This window comes from Triticum aestivum, chromosome 1D (genome assembly GCF_018294505.1).
Source record: "Triticum aestivum cultivar Chinese Spring chromosome 1D, IWGSC CS RefSeq v2.1, whole genome shotgun sequence".
NCBI classification, from domain to species: Eukaryota; Viridiplantae; Streptophyta; class Magnoliopsida; order Poales; family Poaceae; genus Triticum; species Triticum aestivum.
The window spans coordinates 25208065-25228668 of record NC_057796.1 but is presented as its reverse complement, the minus strand read 5'-3'; the positions used below and the strand labels follow the sequence as shown (position 1 = coordinate 25228668).

General features: G+C 43.2%; 1 protein-coding gene and 1 long non-coding RNA gene across 4 annotated transcripts; one reads left to right on the top strand and one right to left on the bottom strand.

Moving 5' to 3' along the window:
* Nucleotides 1–28: 28 nt before the first annotated feature.
* On the bottom strand, nt 29–7822 carry LOC123180050 (fibronectin type 3 and ankyrin repeat domains protein 1). Its single transcript, XM_044592009.1, has 11 exons — nt 7651–7822; nt 7503–7568; nt 7214–7402; nt 6177–6305; nt 4727–4866; nt 3111–3194; nt 2469–2582; nt 1229–1399; nt 1064–1143; nt 537–581; nt 29–329 (listed from the first exon to the last, which is right to left on the bottom strand). The coding sequence occupies exons 1-11, from the start codon at nt 7673–7675 to the stop codon at nt 311–313; spliced, it is 1062 nt and encodes a 353-aa protein (XP_044447944.1). The 5' UTR covers nt 7676–7822; the 3' UTR covers nt 29–310.
* Nucleotides 7823–16705: 8883 nt separating this feature from the next.
* LOC123180048 (uncharacterized) lies at nt 16706–20274 on the top strand. Of its 3 annotated transcripts, none has more exons than XR_006490679.1 (3): nt 16706–17051; nt 17134–19078; nt 19976–20274. It is a non-coding gene; the product is annotated as an uncharacterized lncRNA (long non-coding RNA). The 3 variants fall into 3 exon arrangements; XR_006490680.1 differs by having other exon boundaries at nt 17134–19140; XR_006490681.1 differs by having other exon boundaries at nt 17134–19144.
* Nucleotides 20275–20604: the final 330 nt, after the last annotated feature.

Sequence of the window (20604 nt, the reverse complement as noted above, 5' to 3'; positions counted from 1 at the left end):
TATTAAACTCAGCGAACAGGCTGCAAAGTAAAGACTGTTAACTTGCACACCAATTTGCTGATACCATAAAAGGTTTTGTATATACTGTATATACTAGCTCCCCTCTTCTTGTGCAGCCACAGGACGAAGAAAACCAACAAAACATATCCCTCTCCTCCGTCGTCTCTACAGTACACTGTACCAACGTGAGTAGTAAAAACACTAAGCAGAGCCCTGGGTGGGGGGTGATTCAGCAAAACCGTAACAAGACAAATGCGAAGGCTGCGATCTATTGGTGGACGCGGCACACGGCGCGGCGGGCGAGTGAGCTTCAAACAAGACCTGCAAACCTGACATAGGATAGATAGATGTCAACTGAAGAGCTTCCACCAACATTACTGCATTGATCAACAGCCATGCTCATACAAACTTGCAACGGTAATACTCCCATCAGACACTTCGCTTTACTTTCTAATAACCAGTTTTTGCACAAATGAAGAAACTCCTGAGCCGTTTCAAGTCTTCAACTGATTCCCCTGCAACACCCAAATAGTCACCTGGCTTTCGTGCTCCTAGACGTCTTCAAGGACTTCATAGCTTCCCTAAATATTATTGCAAGGAGAAGTATCAGATACTATTTGGAATGGCATAGTTATGTCTGGCACTTGTAATTCTTTAGGCGACATTGCACGACAGTATATGCTGATAATGAATATGACATGCATGCTTCTTTCTAAACATCAGCAAAATACTACTCAAGGGCAGATTACGGAGTTACTACTATAAGTCAGGGTAGGTTGGTGTATGGCAATAGATGGCGTTGGCATTGATAATAACAGTACAAAGTGGCATTCCGAAATCCTAACAAACACAAAATAGAACGGAGCTATAGTCAATATCTTCACGAGTTCTCGACAGTCTCATGACAAGGGCACATGCATAGTACTTACAGCATAGGCAAGTGTTCAACATATATAACTAACACTGTGCTTGAGATGTGCTGAAACACGGCCGGCCAGCCAGCCGCCAATGCAAGGTCATCGTCAAAAGGCATTAGTGTAACCAAAGCGGCAGATGGGTTTACCGTAATGCATCCTCGATGTCAGTGTCCACTGGGTCCAATTTGAGACCATCCAAGAACCGTTCACTTGCGCCCTCATAGTCCTGATGATAAAACACAATAACTGAACGATCATAAACAATTTGCAATACCAAGAGAAAAAACAGCCAGCCATATCCTCTATGCAACCTTCAGTAGCATCAGAGCTTCACCCTGCCGGCGACAAGCTTTTGGCCAGTGAGGCCGCATTTTTCTGCATTTATTAGCATCTAGCAAAGCCTTTCTTCCATCGCCCATGTGAAGCCAACAAAGGCTCCTGTCTGAGAACAAGACTGCATCATCAGGATCAAGCTGCATTGCCTACATCACACAAGACAAATCGACAGTTCAGCTTACTAAGTTTCTTTTAACTCACATTGAATTAGTTAACTGGATAAAAAAAACAGTTAGGAAGCTGTCAACACTCAAACAAGAAATCTACACATTTTTTATTCATACTAGCCTGCATATAAAATACAAATTAGCAAGTCTACAAAAGCCAGCCTAACATACATGTACTAAATATATAGCACAATGTTAAAGTACACTCATTTATTCTATTCTAGTCCTAACAAGAAATCTGCACATAGCTGCAGAGTAACTTTTGAACTAAATAACTTACATTAAAAAGCTTGCTTTTCCATTATCCCACTCGTTCATTATAGTCATCCCTGTGGTTTTTTTTTTCTGACTGTGAGGCAAAAGCCACCCCTCCCCGGTCTTTATAAATTGGTACAAAAAAATAAAATAGGTCCTACCTGTGTTAGCGCAAGCAAGGAAGCAACTCCAAAACAAAAAACATAGTTGTCTGCCAAAAAAGTGGTCAAGACACAGAATCCTAATCACACCCTCAAACATATTGCATTACTCATCAAGGTGACACTATTTTTTCCTGTTTATACCTGAGCAGAAGTACCAAGAATATCTCATGGTCCATATCCATTATCACAGAATGAGTACTTTGCACCACGAAATTGAGAGGATACATGACCAAAGCAACAAAAAGAAAGACACAGCATACTGTCAGCTGAACCCTATTCTGAACAAATCCTAAATTATTAGAAATAACAAAGCCAGCTAGAGTCTACGCCCTGGACCATTTCAGTAGGAACCTTCCCATGACTCAAAAGTTTTTGATAAACGACACCCAGCTCCATGTGGAGCTCCAGGTATTCTGGTATATTCTTGCCCAAAAGTATTACTTCGGACTATGCATTCAGCAACTAATGCAAAACAAGGATAAAATTCTTTTGAAATCATATATGAAGTTGTGAACCTTAAATATTTTCAGACAGAGCTATGCAAGAAACTATAAATTACAATGCATGCAACGTAAACTGAAATGCTGGAAAGCTAAACAAAGCAAGAAATATATGGTGCTTTAATATACCCGACTGTACAATTTTGCTGCGACAGCATAATCTTTTTTCTTTAAAGAGATACTCCCTAGTGATATAAGCTCTGATGCCACGATTTCCCGTTTAAGCATGGGCTCCTCCTGAACCTACAGAACATCAATTAAATCAATTCTATGCAGGATGCATGCGATACATAATATCTGAACGAACAACCTTAATATTTGCTGTAAATATATGGAGTAAAAAGGATTTGATTACATAAGCTTATCTTTTCTCAAATTTCTATGACTGCACAAGCATAATATTTTGAGTACTCGTGATAATCTCCTAACATCCATGCTCAGTATTGTAACTTGTAAGTACAAAAAATACCGCCAAAATTGTCATAAACCGGTACCATGTTTAGGTAACTATTAATATCAACATGGCACATACGCAGATGTCCTCCCCAGCCGCAATGCTCCACAAGTTTTTTCAGAAAAAAAAATGGATACGAAAGGGTCCAGTACAAGGGGTCACAAATTGCAGCATGCCACAGCTGCAGCCAGTATGAACAACAAATGCCAGAAAAGGAACTAAAAAAACAAATTCAGTATGGAAAATAAACATAGAAAATGGGTACCCAACAAAATTAAATTCATGGACTTGACAAAGCTCAGATGAATGTACAATACCTTAACTAGGAGCTTGATACATTCCGTTGAGTTGGCATCTCTAGCAGCCATAAGAGGTGTCACACCATTTACCATCTTGTTGTACTGGAGAAATATTAAGATATCAGCTCCAATGGTCAATACATAGAACTAAACTGATGAGGCAAGCTTTCAGCAAAGAAAATTGATTCAGTACACCCACAGTAAAATCAGTAAGGACAGACCCAGTGCATAGAAGCTCCCACACAAGGTGGGGTCTGGGGAGGGATTATAGGAACCTAGTCTTACCCCTGCAAAGTGCAATGCAGAGAGGCTGGTTCGAACCCAGGACCTCTTGGCACAAGTGGGGAAGACTTCACCACTGCGCCAGGCCTGCCCTCACCCACAGTAAAATCAGTGAGAAGGTTATTTTCATCAAGATAATGCCACGATTACCACCGCATAGCATTTATTTATGATTGTTTACATGGAATCTGCAAGCAGAATTGCATGGCATACTGCCTTTCCGCTCATATCAATCTGATGTGAATTATACAGCCACAGTATTAATGGAGCATAAGCCATTCTAGTTTACAGATACAGACTGTTTTGTTTCAAGAAAGATCCGATCTTTTAATCATCACCGGCCAGTCATTAGGATCTCAAACCCCAACAAAAGCAATGCAGCCATCAAGAAGACAAGTTACTAAAACCTGAATATGGAACCACAACTAGAAAACGAAGAAGATGATGCATGACGCCAGCATTGAGAACGATTTGGGAGGCAACAGCGCCCTCACACGGTCACACCCACAGCATATATGGGAAGATGGATGAGCCGACAGGGAAAGATTATGTGAGGGATAGCCACGCAGAAGAATTTGCAGATGCAGGTAGAATTGGGTGCGTGAAAAGATATTTTCAGAGGGGGCGTACCGAAGCAAGCCTCTTCAGTGAAAATTAAACAGCTCCCATGGCATTAACAAAATACACAAGAAGTCAAGAACAGTGTGAATATGTTGTGGAACCTTGTAGCTTACTACTCCCTCCGTAAACTAATATAAGAGCGTTTAGAATACTAAAATAGTGATCTAAACGCTCTTATATTAGTTTACAGAGGGAGTACCATATTGGTCAAGTAAACTTCATAAAATTCCAGGTAGCACTCAAAAACAAATGGCGATACATGATAGAGACTAATCTATTATGACCAATATGTAAAAAGAAAGTAATCATATTAAGTAGTTTTATGCATGGAAATTAGCATTGAAGGGACCAAAAATGAGAAGATGTGCAGTATTATGTGCCCGCATTCCAAAAATAGAATTATATTCGAATGCACTGTACATTTGATAGTATAGTGCTATGAATTTGAAAGGGAAGTGGATGAAGCATACTTGTTACCAAGACACTATGATGAGATGTAGCATTACAACTACTACACAACTAGGGGCATGCAGAAGAGAAGAAAAATGGACTTAGGATTTCAAGAGTTCAACTATGCAGCATAAACACCATAGCAGCATCAAGCAACCATACACAATCAATTAAATAGAACATGACAAGACAGACAAGGGAAAAAATTGCAAAACACAAGTAATTAAAGTTCAAAACATATAGGGTAACTTGAGGCAGAAACGGTATGTACTTAAACTTACATCTGCATTGTGGTCCAATAAAATCTTCACAGCACCATATTGCCCTTCACCAGCAGCACCATGAAGTGGTGTTCCATGAGCAGCTACCGGGTCAACATAAGCTCCTTTTGCAAGGAAAAGCTCTAGCATTTCACAATTGCCTGGGAGAAAACACGGAACTTATTACAAAGGGGAGAGGTGTTTTAGTCCCAAACAAGTTGGGGTAGGCTAGAGCTGAAACCCATAAAATCTCGCAACCAACTCATGGTTCTGGCTCATGGATAGCTAGCTTCCACGCACCCCTGTCCATACCTAGTTCTTTGGTGATATTCAAGTCCTTACAGATCTCTCTGGTTTTCTGGCAATCTCTACTAAAAAGAATCCATGAGCTTATAAGGTATGATGGTAGGGTTTTTTTGTGACAATTTCTTTTGTTTCTGGTGTATCCTGGACCTGTGTTTGCCTTGATCATGTGCTACAAAAAATCCCAATGAGGACTTGTTTGGATTGGAAGGAATCAAAGCCAAAAATTTCATAGTTAAGTTAACTTTTAATAGGAGTATTCAGGGATGGGGCCTAATTCCCATCAAGGGGGATATTCAATAAGATAAGACCATGATCTACAGCATGGTTACTCGCTGCCACATGCACAATACCAAAAGACCAATGCACGCAAACATGAAATCAGCAAGACTCCTTTTGTTTTGAATTTTCAAGTACTTCTATCTCTCAAATCCTGTGTCTGATTGACGATCTGTGCTCATTGTTGGCTTTGCTGTGATGATACCGTCAAATCTAGATCCCACGTAGATATGTTTCGATAACTTCCTTTCGTTACTAATTACCAGGTTAGAGCCACTTGCTTGTCAGGTTATCGATATGTTATAGCTACTTGGTAACCAGGTTATTAAGTCAGTTACCAGATTATTGCCACTCCGCACCCATGTAAGACTGGAATGATAGTGACATGTATTAGGTTCTTTGACTTCCCAATTAGGTGACATTTTAGGATATTGCACATGCACAACAGCTAAGCCACTATATCCATGTTGAAGTTTTTAAAATATGTAATTATGCTACACAAAGAGCCCTGGTTTGATGCAATACATGCGTGCACACAGTAGAACTTCGGCTAATGGCTAAAAATAAATATATCCATTACTGAAGCGTGTACAGGATTATTATTAATACAACTATAAGAGTATATCAGGAAATACCACCAAACATATACTTGGAAACATAATATGCCGCGCATTCTCAAACAGCCTAATGAGTCTAAAACAACATGTACATCGGAACAGAGAGACATATTACAAGAACTTAACCATCGGGTTTGAAGATAATTTATTAGCACAGAACAATATTAGTAAATTAATATATGAAACAAACGCAAATAGCTCCGAATAAGATAACACAAAACAATTTGTAATGCAGAGATGCAGAACAGAGATATGTGTTTATAGAGGTGGACCTGATTCAGCGGCATAATGTAACAGGGAAATCCCATCATTATTGGCTTTGTCTTGATCAGCACCATGATCGAGAAGATACTCGGCAGTACCCCCATTGTGGTATGTTGCAAACAACAGAGGTGTTCTACCTATAAAACAGACAAACACACAAAAATGAAACTATATCAAAGCACTTCTCGGCATAGCAAGAAATGAGATCTTTTTTGTATGAAAGCATGTCTTATCTCCAAAAGCATGCCACCACAGAAGTTTCCTAACACTGCTCTGTCTTCTCTGAGAGCATATAGTTTAGATATGGCTCTCCAAGACACACAAAGTAGACCCATCGAATTAGATATGATATGAAGCAGGATTTTCTTAATGCTCGAGAGAGTATTGGTTAAATGGAACTGAGACATGAAAATTAGACATAATAGACTAGCCGAATAAAAGAATCAAATGCATCCTCAGAGTTGGAGTGCATACATATGTGCAATAACTAAACAACCAAACTGTCCTAAAATAAAAACTAATTTGCCCTCAAAGAGTAGCCTATTTAATTATTTATATGAACGGTGCTTATGTAGGGTATTCACATTCGGTATCATAATCAAGCCCGACTTATTTCTTCCCTTAAAAAGACCGACTTATTTCATATAAAGCTGCATGACCATGAGTTAGCACAACAGAATATGATAAATCATAATTTTATTTTTGTGAGATAAACATTGGTGCTTATGACACATCGGTTCATACTGACGTAGATAATCTTAGGCTCTGCTTATGGTTGCTGGACTGTGCTGTGCTGAGCTTGGAGCCGCGGCAAAAGCTGGTTCAAAAAAGCTGGATTATCGTAATGCACCACTATGCCAAACCCAGAGAAAGCACAAAACAGTCAGATGTCGTGAGGCCTAACCTACAGAGTACAGATGAAGCAACCTTTGTGAACAATAAATCCAGCATGTAAAATGGCACTTCATACAATTTGACAAAACCTACACTGAATGTGTGCGCGGGGTCCTAAACCGATAGACTAGGGTTCTGAAGATAGATGGACCTTCCTTGTCGACCAGATCCACATCTATCAGCAGCTCCTCGACGAGGTACCTGCACACCCGCAGGCTCCCTCTAGTGGCGGCGATGTGCAGCGCGCTGAAACCTTGGAGCTTCCCAGCCTCCTCCACCCTCAACCCCTCAATCGCCTCCTTGGGGCAGCCCCTGCCCATGTCCAGCACCATGACCAGCGCTGCAACGGATTGGGCCTCCAAAATGTTAGCGCGCGAGCACCGATGCGGGATGAGGGTCGGAATCTGGGGCGGGGGAGGGGAGGGGAGGGGGCAGCGTACCCTTGAAGAGGGGGAGGTTGTCGTCGGAGGCCGCCTGGAAAACCATGTCCAGCACCGGGTCGCGGACTGGGGCGGGAGGGGGCGGGGTTAGGGTTCGGGCTGGGGTTGGGGCTAGGGTTACGGATGGGCTGTGGGGAGAGGCGCTTACCGTCACGGGGGCGACGCGACGCCATGGCTGGCGTCGGTGGAGGAGGATGTGGTAGGGTTTTGGGGGGTGGTGAGAGGAGGGGAGGGGAGAAGGGGCTTGGAGTTTTGAATCGAGAAGAAGAAAGAGCGGCGAGGAAGATGAGACCAAGCGAGGCGTCCCCCCGCGAGCGTGAGTGAGGACAGTGAAAATGGGCGAGCGCCCTCGTCAGAACAGTGTTGTGCTCTTTTTTTACCCACTCCCACTTCATACAAACCAGACGAATTACATGCAAACCGAACGGAAATATTTATATTCGAGAGAAATGCACATTTCAAATCCCAACTCTTGCCCTAGTCTAATTTACAACCCCGAACTCTAATACATCTACATTAGAGCATCTATAACCGAACCCTTCAAATCCGTCTCAAACGCCCGGGCAGGCCGCCCCGTCACTGCCCGGTCACGAAATTTGGACCCAGACGGGCCCCTCAAACGCTCGGGCTGACCGGCACCCCCCATATCCAGCCCAAATATGGGGCGGATATGGGGGCGCCCGGGCACGCCTGCCGACCCCGCTGCAGGTCGTAGCGGTCCCACCTGCAACGACAGAAGCTCCTCCATCTTTCATCGATGCAACCAAATTTCAGTCCCACATCGTCGGCCGAGGCGGACGCCGCCCGGCTTAAATAGCTACGCCAGCGGATGGCGGCAAGCTTGGTTGTTGTTGTGTAGGTCTATCAATTCTGGCATGTGTGATCGAGATATATTTGACACTAGATTGCATTTCATTGACTGATGATTGTTCATCGAGTGTCAAGTTTGTCTTGATCATATACGTTGATACCTCTACTACAATGACAGTAGATTTTTAGTTTGTTTTCATGCATGGACGTGAATAAAAAAAGACAAGCCGACACCAATTTTCTATGTTTATCACATAGAAGATTCATAGTAAGAGTTCGTATCCTTCACAAAGGATGCAATGATGTTAGAAGCTTGTCCCTTCTGGACGACCCGGATATTTAAACTGTTCAACTAGCTCATCAGTCGGCGAGGTGGGACTAATACAGGTGTGAAAATGTTAAGTATGAGCAATTTTCGGTGCCCAGCCGGCCCAAGACGGACATGATGATCGACATTCATGGCCCTGCTTGTAATAGATGTTTTGAAAATATGATACGTGGTTGTAAACTGTAAAAATTGAGGCACGCCCGGTCACTGTCCGCAGGCGCGTCCGGACGCGTCCGCGGGGGTTTGAGGGTCCAAATTTGCAACCTCCGGTTGTAAATGCTCTTACAACCCATATGTCGGCTCAGTCTCTCGAAGATGCTCATAGGGGTAGTGTTAGAAGGGACATAGAGGGACTGGTGGAATCGATTGGCGTAATGCGTTGGATGTATTATTGAGTCTCGAGGGTGAGTATATATTGAGTAGAAGACTTGGAGGGCAAGACGCTTCCTAGAGATAAGATGGAAACAATTCCTATCTAATCCCGGACAATCTCTAAATACCAAATATGACTCTAACATCCCCCCAGTCGTAGCGGTAGCGTTGCGAACAACAGGAGCATCGCGGGCGGTTAGACTAGAAAGAATAGCAGCCGACGGGCTGACATCCCCCGCAGTCGGAGCGGGAGCGTCGTGGACGGTGGCGATCATGGCGGATGTGAAGGAAAGGATGAGGATGTGGGACAGATGTGTTGTGCTGTGGAGACAGCCAGGTTTGGCCGTCCTTAAATAGCATATTCCGGTGAGGCCAGGCGTCCGGGTGCATCAATGCGGGACGCCGGAGTGGGTTTCTCGGCCGGCGAGCCTGCTTAATGGTGGCATACGGACGGATGCTACTTCTTGAGCTTGCGTTGGTTTTTCCCTTGAAGAGGAAAGGGTGATGCAGCAAAATAGAGATAAGTATTTCCCTCAGTTAGAGAACCAATGTATCAATACAGTAGGAGACAATGCACAAGTCACGAAATACATGCACAAACAATCAAATAACTTGCACCCAACGCGATAAAGGGGTTGTCAATCCTTCACGGTCACTCGCAAAAGTGAGATCTAATAGAGATAGATAAACGGTAAAGTAAATATTTTTGGTATTTTTGGTTTATAGAACGGAAACTAATATTGTAGATCGGAAACTTATATGATGAAAAATAGAAAATTGTATGATGGAAAATAGACCCGGGGGCCCTAGGTTTCACTAGAGGCTTCTCTCAAGATAGAAAATAATACGGTGGGTGAACAAATTACTGCCGAGCAATTGATAGAAAAATGTAAAGTTATAACGATATCTAAGGCAATGATCATGAATATAGGCATCACGTCCGTGTGAAGTAGACCGAAACGATTCTGCATCTACTACTATTACTCCACACATCGACCAGCTCCTGCCTGCATCTAGAGTATTAAGTTCATGAAGAACAGAGTAACGCATTAAGTAAGATGACATGATGTAGCGAAATTAACTCAAGCGATATGATGAAAACCCCATCTTTTTATCCTCGATGGCAACAATAAAATACGTGCCTTGTTGCCCCTATTGTCACTGGGAAAGGACACCGCAACATTGAACCCAAATCTAAGCACTTCTCCCATTGCAAGAAAAACCAATCTAGTTGGCCAAACCAAACCGATAGTTCGAAGTGAATTATAAAGATATCAAATCATGCATAAAAGAATTCAGAGGAGATTCAAATAATATTCGTAGATAAGCTGGTCATAAATCCACAATTCATCGGATCTCGGAAACACGCCGCAAAGAAGTATTACATCGAATAGATCTCCAAGAACATCAAGGAGAACATGATATTGAGAATCAAAGAGAGAGAAGAAGCCATCTAGCTACTAGCTATGGACCCGTAGGTGTAAGTGCATCTAGTGCCACCCCTAGTTGGTTTGGAGTATTGACGACAAACCTGGTTGAGGGACTAATGTGTTTGTGTGAATTGCAGGATAACACAGGTAGTAGTCCCTCATTAATTCGGTTTACCTACCGGAGATGACCCCTAAAAATGTATGAAGACATTGAAGACAATGGTGTTATGTGAAGACAATCACATCGAAGCTTATGACTCGAGAAGACATTCACGTGAAGACTATGGAGTGCGAAGACATAGTTGTTTCGTAGTTTCCTTTTCTTCTTTGTTGAGTCATAGGAACCACCGTACTGTTAAGTGGGGTCCAAGTGAACAAAGTCAGAGTGACTGAAGTGATGCTCAACCAAATCCTATGTCTTCGAGCGAAGACAATGAGAGCAAATCTTATCCAGAGCTGGATGAGTTAGCTTTACTTGTAGCCCAAGTCAAGCTGCCGCGTGTGTTTGAAATCTGACCGTTGGAACACGTGTCAGTTCCTTAGTGACCTAGGGTCATTTCGGACAAATCAGGTCGGGTTGCCTAGTGGCTATAAATAGCCCACCCCCTACACCATAAATTGGTGGCTGCTCAGAGTTAGTGCACGACTATTGTCGTTTGAGAGCAACCCACCTCCGAAGCTTTTGAGAGAGAGATATCCTTGCGAGGACAAAGCCCAAAACACCCAGAGCCAACGAGTGTTAGGCATCACTGAAGTCTTTCTGTCCGCGTGACCTGAAGACTAGTTACACTTGGACTGTGAATCCTCCAGCCGGTTAGGCGTCGCGTTCTGAGCATCCAAGAGTCATTGTGGATTGCCAGTGAACGAAGTCTGTGAAGGTTCGGAAGTCTACCATGAAGACTTACCAGAGTGATTGAGCGAGGACTAGGTGTCCTTAGCTCAAGGGGAATAAGGTGAAGACGCGGTCTTCTGAGTTGAATCTCAGCCTCCCTAACCAGACGTACAGTTGTCACAGCAACTGGAACTGGTCCAACAAATCCTTGTCCTCACCAAGAGACCGGTTCTATCTTCTCCCTCTCTTTACTTACAGTTTGTCGTCGTAAAGTCATTGCCTGCTTGCACTATCTGTTTGACTTAGCTGTGTAACTACTTGTTCTAATTGGCTTCATACTATCTTCCATTCTGGTCCATACTGCCTAGCTGCTAATAGTCTTCGTGCTTTCACTTCATTGAATACTTGACTATGGCTTGCCTAGTGTAGTCTACCTTCCGTTGCATGTTAATAGGTTCATTTTATTGTTTGTCTTTGAAACTTCCATGTTTTGAAGACTTTCATAAAAATCGCCTATTCACCCCCCTCTAGTCGATAACTAGCACTTTCAATTGGTATCAGAGCAAGGTACTCCCTTGTTCTGTGTGATTCGGTCTAACCACCTGGAGTTTTAGCTATGTCGACTACAGGGATAATCAAAGTCTCTGCTGCGTGCCCTGTCTTCGATGGCACTGATTACCCCTACTGGAAGAATAAGATGCGCATGCATCTTGAAGCCATTGATGTCGACCTTTGGTATGTCGTCAAGAATGGCGTTCCCAAGGGCGGCGAAGGCGTCACTCCTGTTGATGTCAAGAAGTTCATTCAACTGGATTCTACTGAGAAGAACATCATCTGCGGTCATCTGACCAAAGGACAGTATGGCCGTGTGAGTGCTCTGGAAACTTCGAATGTAGTCTGGGACTGGCTCTCCAAGGTCAACGAAGGCGTCTCAACCCAGAGAGATCAAAGGATCAGTGTCCTTCGCAACCTGTTCAACCGCTTCAAGAGAAACGACAATGAGAATGTCCAGCTCACGTTTGATCGCCTCACTGACATCACCAATGAGCTTCATGCTCTCGGCGCCACTGAGATCACCAAGCATGAAATCGTCAAGACACTCCTGAGATCACTTGACAGCTCGGTTGACACCCTTGCCCTGATGATTCAAGAACGCCCTGACTTCAAGACACTCGATCCGTCTGACATACTTGAGAGGCTCAACACACATGAGTTTCAGCTATCTGAGAAAAGAGACATCTATGGTCCCAACTATGGCCGAACTCGCGCTTTGAAGGCAAAGGCTGCTTCCTCATCTGAAGAAGAATCTGACTGCAGTTCTGGTGATCCTGAAGACATTGGAAAGGAGCTTGCTATGCTTGTGAAGAAGTTCCAGAAATTCACAAAGAAGAAAGGCTTCAGAAAGTCTTCACGATCCAGCTCAAGAAATGATGAAGCTTCTACTCATGACCACAAGAAGAGAACATGCCACAAGTGCAAGAAACCTGGTCACTACATCTCTGAGTGTCCGCAGTGGGACAATGAAAACAAGAAGAAGAAGAAGAAGAAGAGCCAGGAATATGATTCAGATGACAAGAAGAACAAGAAATCCTCAAAATCTTCTTCCAAGTCTTCATCAAAGTCTTCATCACACAAGAAGAGCTCATCTGGCAAGGCTCGTGCTTTTGTTGGCAAGGAGATGGATTTAGAGGAGGAGTATGCTTCTAAGGAGGCGGAGGTGGAGTCTGAGGAGGAGTCCGACTCTGGCGTTGCAAGTCTGGCTCTAGCTACAGCCTACGTTGCCAAGTCCATCTTCAACACTGAAGACAATGGCTCCATCACCAACGCTGATGCTAATGACAAGGATGACTCCGCTCCCACCTACTGCTTCATGGCACGTGGTGCCAAGGTAATCCCACGCGATGCTTACTTTCAAACATCAAGTGAAGATGACTCTGATTGTGAATCCAAACCAAGCTACAACACACTTGCTAAAATTGCAACTGAACAACAGAAAGCTATGGAACACATTCAAAAACTGTTAGACAAAAGCGATGACCTATTGGACGCGGAAATGACCCGATCTCAATCCTTTATTGAAGACATAAAAAATCTTCATGTTAAGTATGAGGAACTTGGAAGTCGTCATGAAACGCTCTCAACAACTCATGAAAAGCTTTCCTATGATTATCTTCAAAGGAAGCAAGAACTTGAGAAATTGAGAGCAGTTCATGAAGATCTTCAAAAAGAAAACGAGTCACTTCGCGCTCAACAGATCAGTCCCGCTCAGGAAGGATTTGAACCACCATGTCTAAAATGCCTTGAGCGTGATAACGCTACTTCTGTTGCTGAATGTTCTACTGCTGCTACTGTTGCAATATCTTCAACTGTTGATGTGGTAACTAACCCCTCTGCTGAGGATGCCACTACTATTGCTGATGAAAATGCTAGGTTGAAGACATTGCTTGAGACAGGGATGTACAAAAGTCTCAAAGGGCATCAGACACTATGTGATGTCCTCAAAAAGCAGGTTCTGAACCGAAACCCTAGAAAAGAGGGTGTTGGGTTCGAGAGGAAAATGAATGTTGATGGTTCTTACTGGAAGCCTGAGCAGTACCCCAAAACCACATGGGTTGCTGCAAAGGGACCTTCAGTGGATCCATCCACCTTATCTGGCTTCACTTGTGCTAACCCTATTATCATTGATGAATCCTTTGATGCAAACTATAAATTGTTTAAGAATCAGAATGGTGAAGTGTTTGCCAGGTATATTGGTACTAACTGCAGGAATGGACCACCTATGAAGAAGATCTGGGTGCCCAAAAGGTGTCTTGAGAATCTTCCTGTGAATGTCATCATGACACCACAAGGGAAGAAGACAAACCCCAGACCAAAGGCTTCATATGGCCCAAAGGCTTCATACAGACACAGGACTCACCTGAGTCACCCTAACGCCAATGTTTTGCAGGGAAATCATACTCAAACTTATGAATATGAGCGCGTGTCATCAAACCGCTATGTTCATAAGACTAAGAACTATTCTGCTTATTCATATGAGTACTATTCACCTCCTGCAAGGCTATTTGCTAGGGCTCCAAAGCCGAAGTTCTCAGATGCTGCACTTAGACTTATTGCTTCTAAGCCACCCCTGAAAATGTGGGTGGTTAAGAAAAATTAACTTTCTTTTGCAGGGAAAGGTCTCCAGCCGGAAATCAAAGGCGTCCGATGTTTTAGCTGGGGACCTGAAACATCTTGTAGGGCGCAAGATTAAATGCCCAAATGGTCTTACTATGTATTTTGTTCCTGAATCGCTTGCCAATCATCCTATCAGTCCTAACCTTGATCTGAGCTTTGATAATCCTCTTGATCGTCAAATGTTTATGCTTCACAATACTCTTGGTGAAGCCTATCCCCCTAACTATACTGTAGGGTATGACACCTCATGCTTCAGAATGGATTATGGACAGTGGATGCACTAATCACATGACTGGTGATCGAAGTCTTCTCATGGACTCAACCTTACGTCCACCTGACAAGAGTCACATCACATTTGCTGACACTGGTAAAAGCAAGGTATTGGGTCAATCTCAAAGGATCAGCACATGGATAAAGTGATGCTCGTTGAATCCCTTGGTTTCAACTTAATGTCTGTCTCAATGCTTTGCGATTTGAACATGATTGTGATATTTGGAAAATATCGTTGCCTTGTTCTAATGGAATCTGACAAGTCTCTAGTCTTTGAAGGGTATCGGAAAGATGATTTGTACATGGTAGATTTCTCAGCAGGACCACAGCTTGCCGTATGTCTTCTTGCAAAAGCTTCAGAGTGCTGGCTCTGGCATCGGAGGCTAGGGCATGCTGGCATGAGGAACTTGCACACTGTCGCAAAGAAGAAGCACGTCATAGGCATCGAGGGCGTCAAGTTCAAGAAGGATCATTTGTGCGGTGCCTGCGAAGCTGGGAAGATGACGAGGGCCAAGCATCCCTCGAAGACAATCATGACGACATCTCAACCCTTCAAGCTGCTACACATGGACTTATTTGGCCCTACTCACTACTCTACTCTCACTACTACTGCTTGCCTCTATGGCTTCGTCATTGTTGATGATTATTCAAGATATACATGGGTGCATATAATCCTCTACAAGATTGAAGTGCAGGATGTCTTCAGACGCTTCGCCAACCGTGCCATGAACAACTATGTCGTCAAGATCAAGCATATCAGAAGTGACAACGGTACAGAGTTCAAGAACACCAGCCTCGACCTTTACCTGGATACATTGGGCATCACTCATGAGTTCTCCGCTCCGTACAAACCCCAGTAGAATGGCATCATGGAGCGCAAGAACAGAACACTCATTGAGATGGCTTGGACGATGCTTGATGAATACAAGACTCCAAGAAAGTTCTGGCCTGAAGCTATTGACACTGCATGCCATGTCATCAACCGTGTTTATCTTCACAAGCTTCTAAAGAAGACTTCCTATGAGCTCCTGCCTGGTAAGAAGCCAAACGTCAGTTACTTCAGAGTATTTGGTGCTAGGTGCTGGATCAAGGATCCACATCACACTTCAAAAATTGCAGCGAAAGCACATGAAGGTTTTATGCTTGGTTACAGAAAGGATTCGCACTCCTACAGAGTCTTCAACCTCTTTCACTATAAAGTGGTTGAAACTGTAGATGTGTGATGACCCACAAGTATAAGGGATCTATCGTAGTCCTTTCGATAAGTAAGAGTGTCGAACCCAACGAGGAGCAGAAGAAAATGATAAGCGTTTCTCAGCAAGGTATTCTCTGCAAGCACTGAAATTATAGGTAACAGATAGTTTTGTGATAAGATAATTTGTAACGAGCAACAAGTAACAAAAGTAAATAAAGTGCAGCAAGGTGGCCCAATCCTTTTTGTAGCAAAGGACAAGCCTGGACAAACTCTTATATAAAGAAAAGCGCTCCCGAGGACACATGAGAATTATCGTCAAGCTAGTTTTCATCACGTTCATATGATTCGCGTTCGGTACTTTGATAATTTGATATGTGGGTGGACCGGTGCTTGGGTGCTGTCCTTACTTGGACAAGCATCCCACTTATGATTAACTCCTATTGCAAGCATTCGCAACTACAAAAGAAGTATTAAGGTAAACCTAACCATAGCATGAAACATATGGATCCAAATCAGCCCCTTACGAAGCAACGCATAAACTAGGGTTTAAGCTTCTGTCACTCTAGCAACCCATCATCTACTTATTACTTCCCAATGCCTTCCTCTCGGCCCAAATAATGGTGAAGTGTCATGTACACCACAAAAAACCTGTTAATCCATGACAGATTTCCGATGACAGATTTGAAAATCATCATGAATGTCCTGGTACAGCCCGGCAAGCATACTGAAGCCCGCCCTGAAGCCCGGCTAAAGCCCTAAATCTTTCCCCATATAAAAACTAACCCTAAGACCCTCCTGCCCAATCTCAATCTCCATCCGCCGCCGCCACGCCTTACCTCTCCTCGGCCCTGTCCTCCGCCTCCACCTCCCCGCCTCCAAGCGATGACGACGGCCCGAGATCCATGGTGACGGCGGCTGCAGTGGCCCGATGGAAGCGGCGGCCATCCCTAGCCGTTGCCGCGTGCTTCTGCTACTCACGTTGGCCATGGATCTGCAGCAGGGGCCTCCCTCCTCCGTTTCCCAGAGCCCGCAGCTAATTCGCCATCCGGAGATTCGGAGCAGCAAGCGCCGGACGAGGACCGTAACCTGCTGGAGGCCCGAGCGCGACCTCGTCAACGGCGACGACGCCCCGCACAAGGTTCGTCCCTGCTCCCCCCTCGTCTGCTCTCCTTTATTACTTTCTCTCCCATCCCCAATCAAAATTTCTTGCTTCGATTCAGATCAGTAGGAGCTCTCTGCCTCTCCAATTCCATGGACGGCGACGACCGGGACCCCACGCTCAAACCCGACGAGCTTGAACGGCGAGGTCATCCGAGCCGACCATCATGATTCCCCACAGAACAATAAGGTTGACTCTCTCGTTCTGTTTTTCTTTTCTTCCAATTGCCAGCTGCTCTTCTCTAGCATAGTTCTCCAGGGGCTCACCAATTTTCTTGGACTGAACCTGATGCAGAAAATGTGTTCACTTCGTTTCCTGATACTCGCAAGCTACAGCCAAGTTACAGCCACCGACAGACTAGCACTGCTAGATATTTCCTTTTTCTTCTCTCACCGTGCGAGCATTAGCAGTGTAGAATTTGTGTTAAATAACTACTAGTTAGACAAGCTGTGTGGTGGTTCACGTTTAGTTCCTAATTAGGCCATGCCAGTAATGAATAAAGCATATTAGTGTTCTTCTCCTTTCTATTGTTATTAGTCTGGTATATCTCTATATTTTTATATTGTCTTTACTCCCTGGCGTAGTTGCAAACTAATAATTAACGATGTGCAGAACTTGTCTAAATTAGATGTACTCAGTGGCGGAGCTACAACAAATAAGTTGGGCGGGCCAATTTTTTTCCTCTAAACCATACAGTTAAGTAGGCATGAGTTAGTGAAATTTCAGGTTGCCTGTATAGGGAAACTGGTAACAGGATGATGTTGTCAAGTAAAATTTGGACAAATAAATGAAATTTCTTGTGCGCTAGCTGCCTGCTGGTTCTATGGTCTTGTGCTCGTCGCCTGGGTAGTTCATCAGTGGCTAGCCGCTGGCAGCCGCCATATGGCCATGCCCGTCGTGGCATAGGGATGGGTCACCGTAGGGGTTGCTACATGCGGCGCCCGTCTGCCTGGCTATTGGACCGCTCCATCTCTGAGTGGCTTGCTCAGTGCTGAATCGGGGCAGAGAGCTCATAGCTGGATGCGAGGGAGACATGCTATTGGATTAAGCTGTTACATGTACAAAAGAGTTTTATTTGTCTCTGGAGCTGGGTGGGCCATGGCCTTGTTTTGCCCTCACGAAGCTCCGCCAGTGGATCTACTCATCTTTGTTGTTGTTAGGATCAAATATCAATGCTAGTTGAGTCATACTACCTCCATCTTGAAATATAAGTCATTTTTATAGGCTAAACTAGCCTACAAAAATGTCTTATATTTTGAGACGGAGTTAGTACTTGTTAGTTCTGACCATGCCTAGCTTAAGGACTCATTGGTATTCTTGATAAGAAAATCCTGCATATGTTCGTACATGTTCCTATCTGAATTAATATTGGATGTTTCTTGGTGTGTGCATGTGACAGTCAAGGCACATTTTCACAATATATGTTGGTATATGGTGTTGTGAAACTTCTATGATTGAACATACCACGGCAAGATTTAGAAGTAACTTTCTTCCATCTACAAAAGTTGAGAGGCAGAGGGAGAGGCACACAGTTTTACCATTGAATAAGCTACTCCCTGAGCTAGAGGGAGGGGCACAAGATTTACCACTGAATAAGCTGTTCCATTCTACATGATTGAGGCTCTAAAATGAAATAATAAAATGGTGTAACAATCTGTAGCTTTAGAGATTTAGAGGCACACATAGATAATGAAATAGTGTAACAATCTGCAGGTTTGAAAAGTTTAGTGTTCTTATTTGATCTTGGTTTGCAGCAAATAATAATATTGGTGTTGTCATTGCACTTTGGGCTCCAATGAAATTCTTGTATGTGTCAATTCTCTGTCAAAAGTTGTTTTAACAGTGTGCTAAGTTTTGTCGGATGCGTTGACTAGGTCTGTCTCATGGACACCCAAATTTTGTATGCAATTTTCTCAACACCCAGATTGGAGCCTAAGGTTGGACATTTTGATGGGACTGCGGATCTTCGGATGTTGGTGCTGAGATTGATGTGGCCCTAGCTACATGTAAGCGAAGCTTATGATGTCGATCCTCCAGGCTGCACTGCCATCGTTTTACCTCAGAAACTGTTGGTCGTAATTTTGCATCACCACTTGTTAATTTATTTATTATTGTTCCTGTCAAATGCTAATTCTTGTCAAATAGTAATTCTTCAGCTGTATGTTGATGATCTCTTATGGTTGCAAGTGAAATGCATCCTTGGGCAAAATGTCCACATTCTTAGATAGGTCTATTACTGTCTCCTTCATAGCCTTCTGGTTTTATTTTCACTATATATCTTTTTTGGTCTAAGTTTCAACTTTCAAGTGTCAACAATATGTGGATATTGTTCTTTAGGGTATATCCAATTTTGTAATGCTCTATATAATAGGGAAGGTTCCGGGGTTGGGTAACCTATTTTTTGCAAATTGGTGGTACCCAAAGGTGTTGTTCCGCCAAATATTGACAAGTCGATTCATGCCTACTTACAAGGATGGAAAAATAATATACTACTGGACACAACTGTAGAAGTATGTAGTTGTTTGTTTTCACAACGCATAACTATCCCTTCTTCTATATTAATAACTTATCATCAAGGATATGACTGGACATATGATAATTCAATGAATCTTTTGCACTGCAGTATGTACTGTCCCCCTTTGACCAGTGTTTTTGTTTTTCTTGTTCGGATGATATGCACAACTTGACATTTCATTTTTTACCCATAACTTGGTTGTTTTAATTAATACAGATCTACATGAAACATGTATGTAGTAGATACTATGTTATTCTCACTTGTAGCAGTGCAAGATTTAAGAATTTTGGACAGCATGAGTTATTCATTTTTTATATTTGTTTCAATTCTCTTATTTTTACAATCTATTCATATCTACAAATATCTAATGGTGTTGTAAATATGCTAGGTATGATTGCGTACCGGGCTACTTGGTGCTGCCCATCACAATTTGCACTGACATGGTAACTTCCATCAAGAGGGCCGACTGCAAGAACTTGAATAGCAACTTCAATAGTTTAAATGTTCTGTTTGTGTGAACTGGATTGTACTGTTTTTTAACTTTCCCAAGTAATATATGTTGTAAACTATCATTTCATGGAGGATTTTGTAAGCTGCTATGTTGTAGATACTTGTGGGTGACTGCATTTTGATTCATATGTGCATGTGAGACAGTTTTGAAATAATGTCTGCCAAAGTTGGCATTAAGATGTGTGTAATACATTATGCTTAAAAATATAGTTGGTGAAAAATGGGCTGAATGAAATAGGCTAATGGGACGAACTAATGGGCTACCCCATGTAGGATATCCATCACGATTTCTGTGACGAAATCTAGTGTCCACGTAGGCTGCCATGTCATTCCAGTTGGTCAATTGAAAAGTCTACGTGGCATCTGTCCATGACGGTTTGCTCCGTTACAAAGGTTTGGGCCCTGGGCGGGCCAGTAGTAGATCCTTGACGGCCAAGGACCGTCATGGATAGCACCTTGTCAAATTATGCGATATACATGACGGATTTCAAATCCGTCAAGGATGGG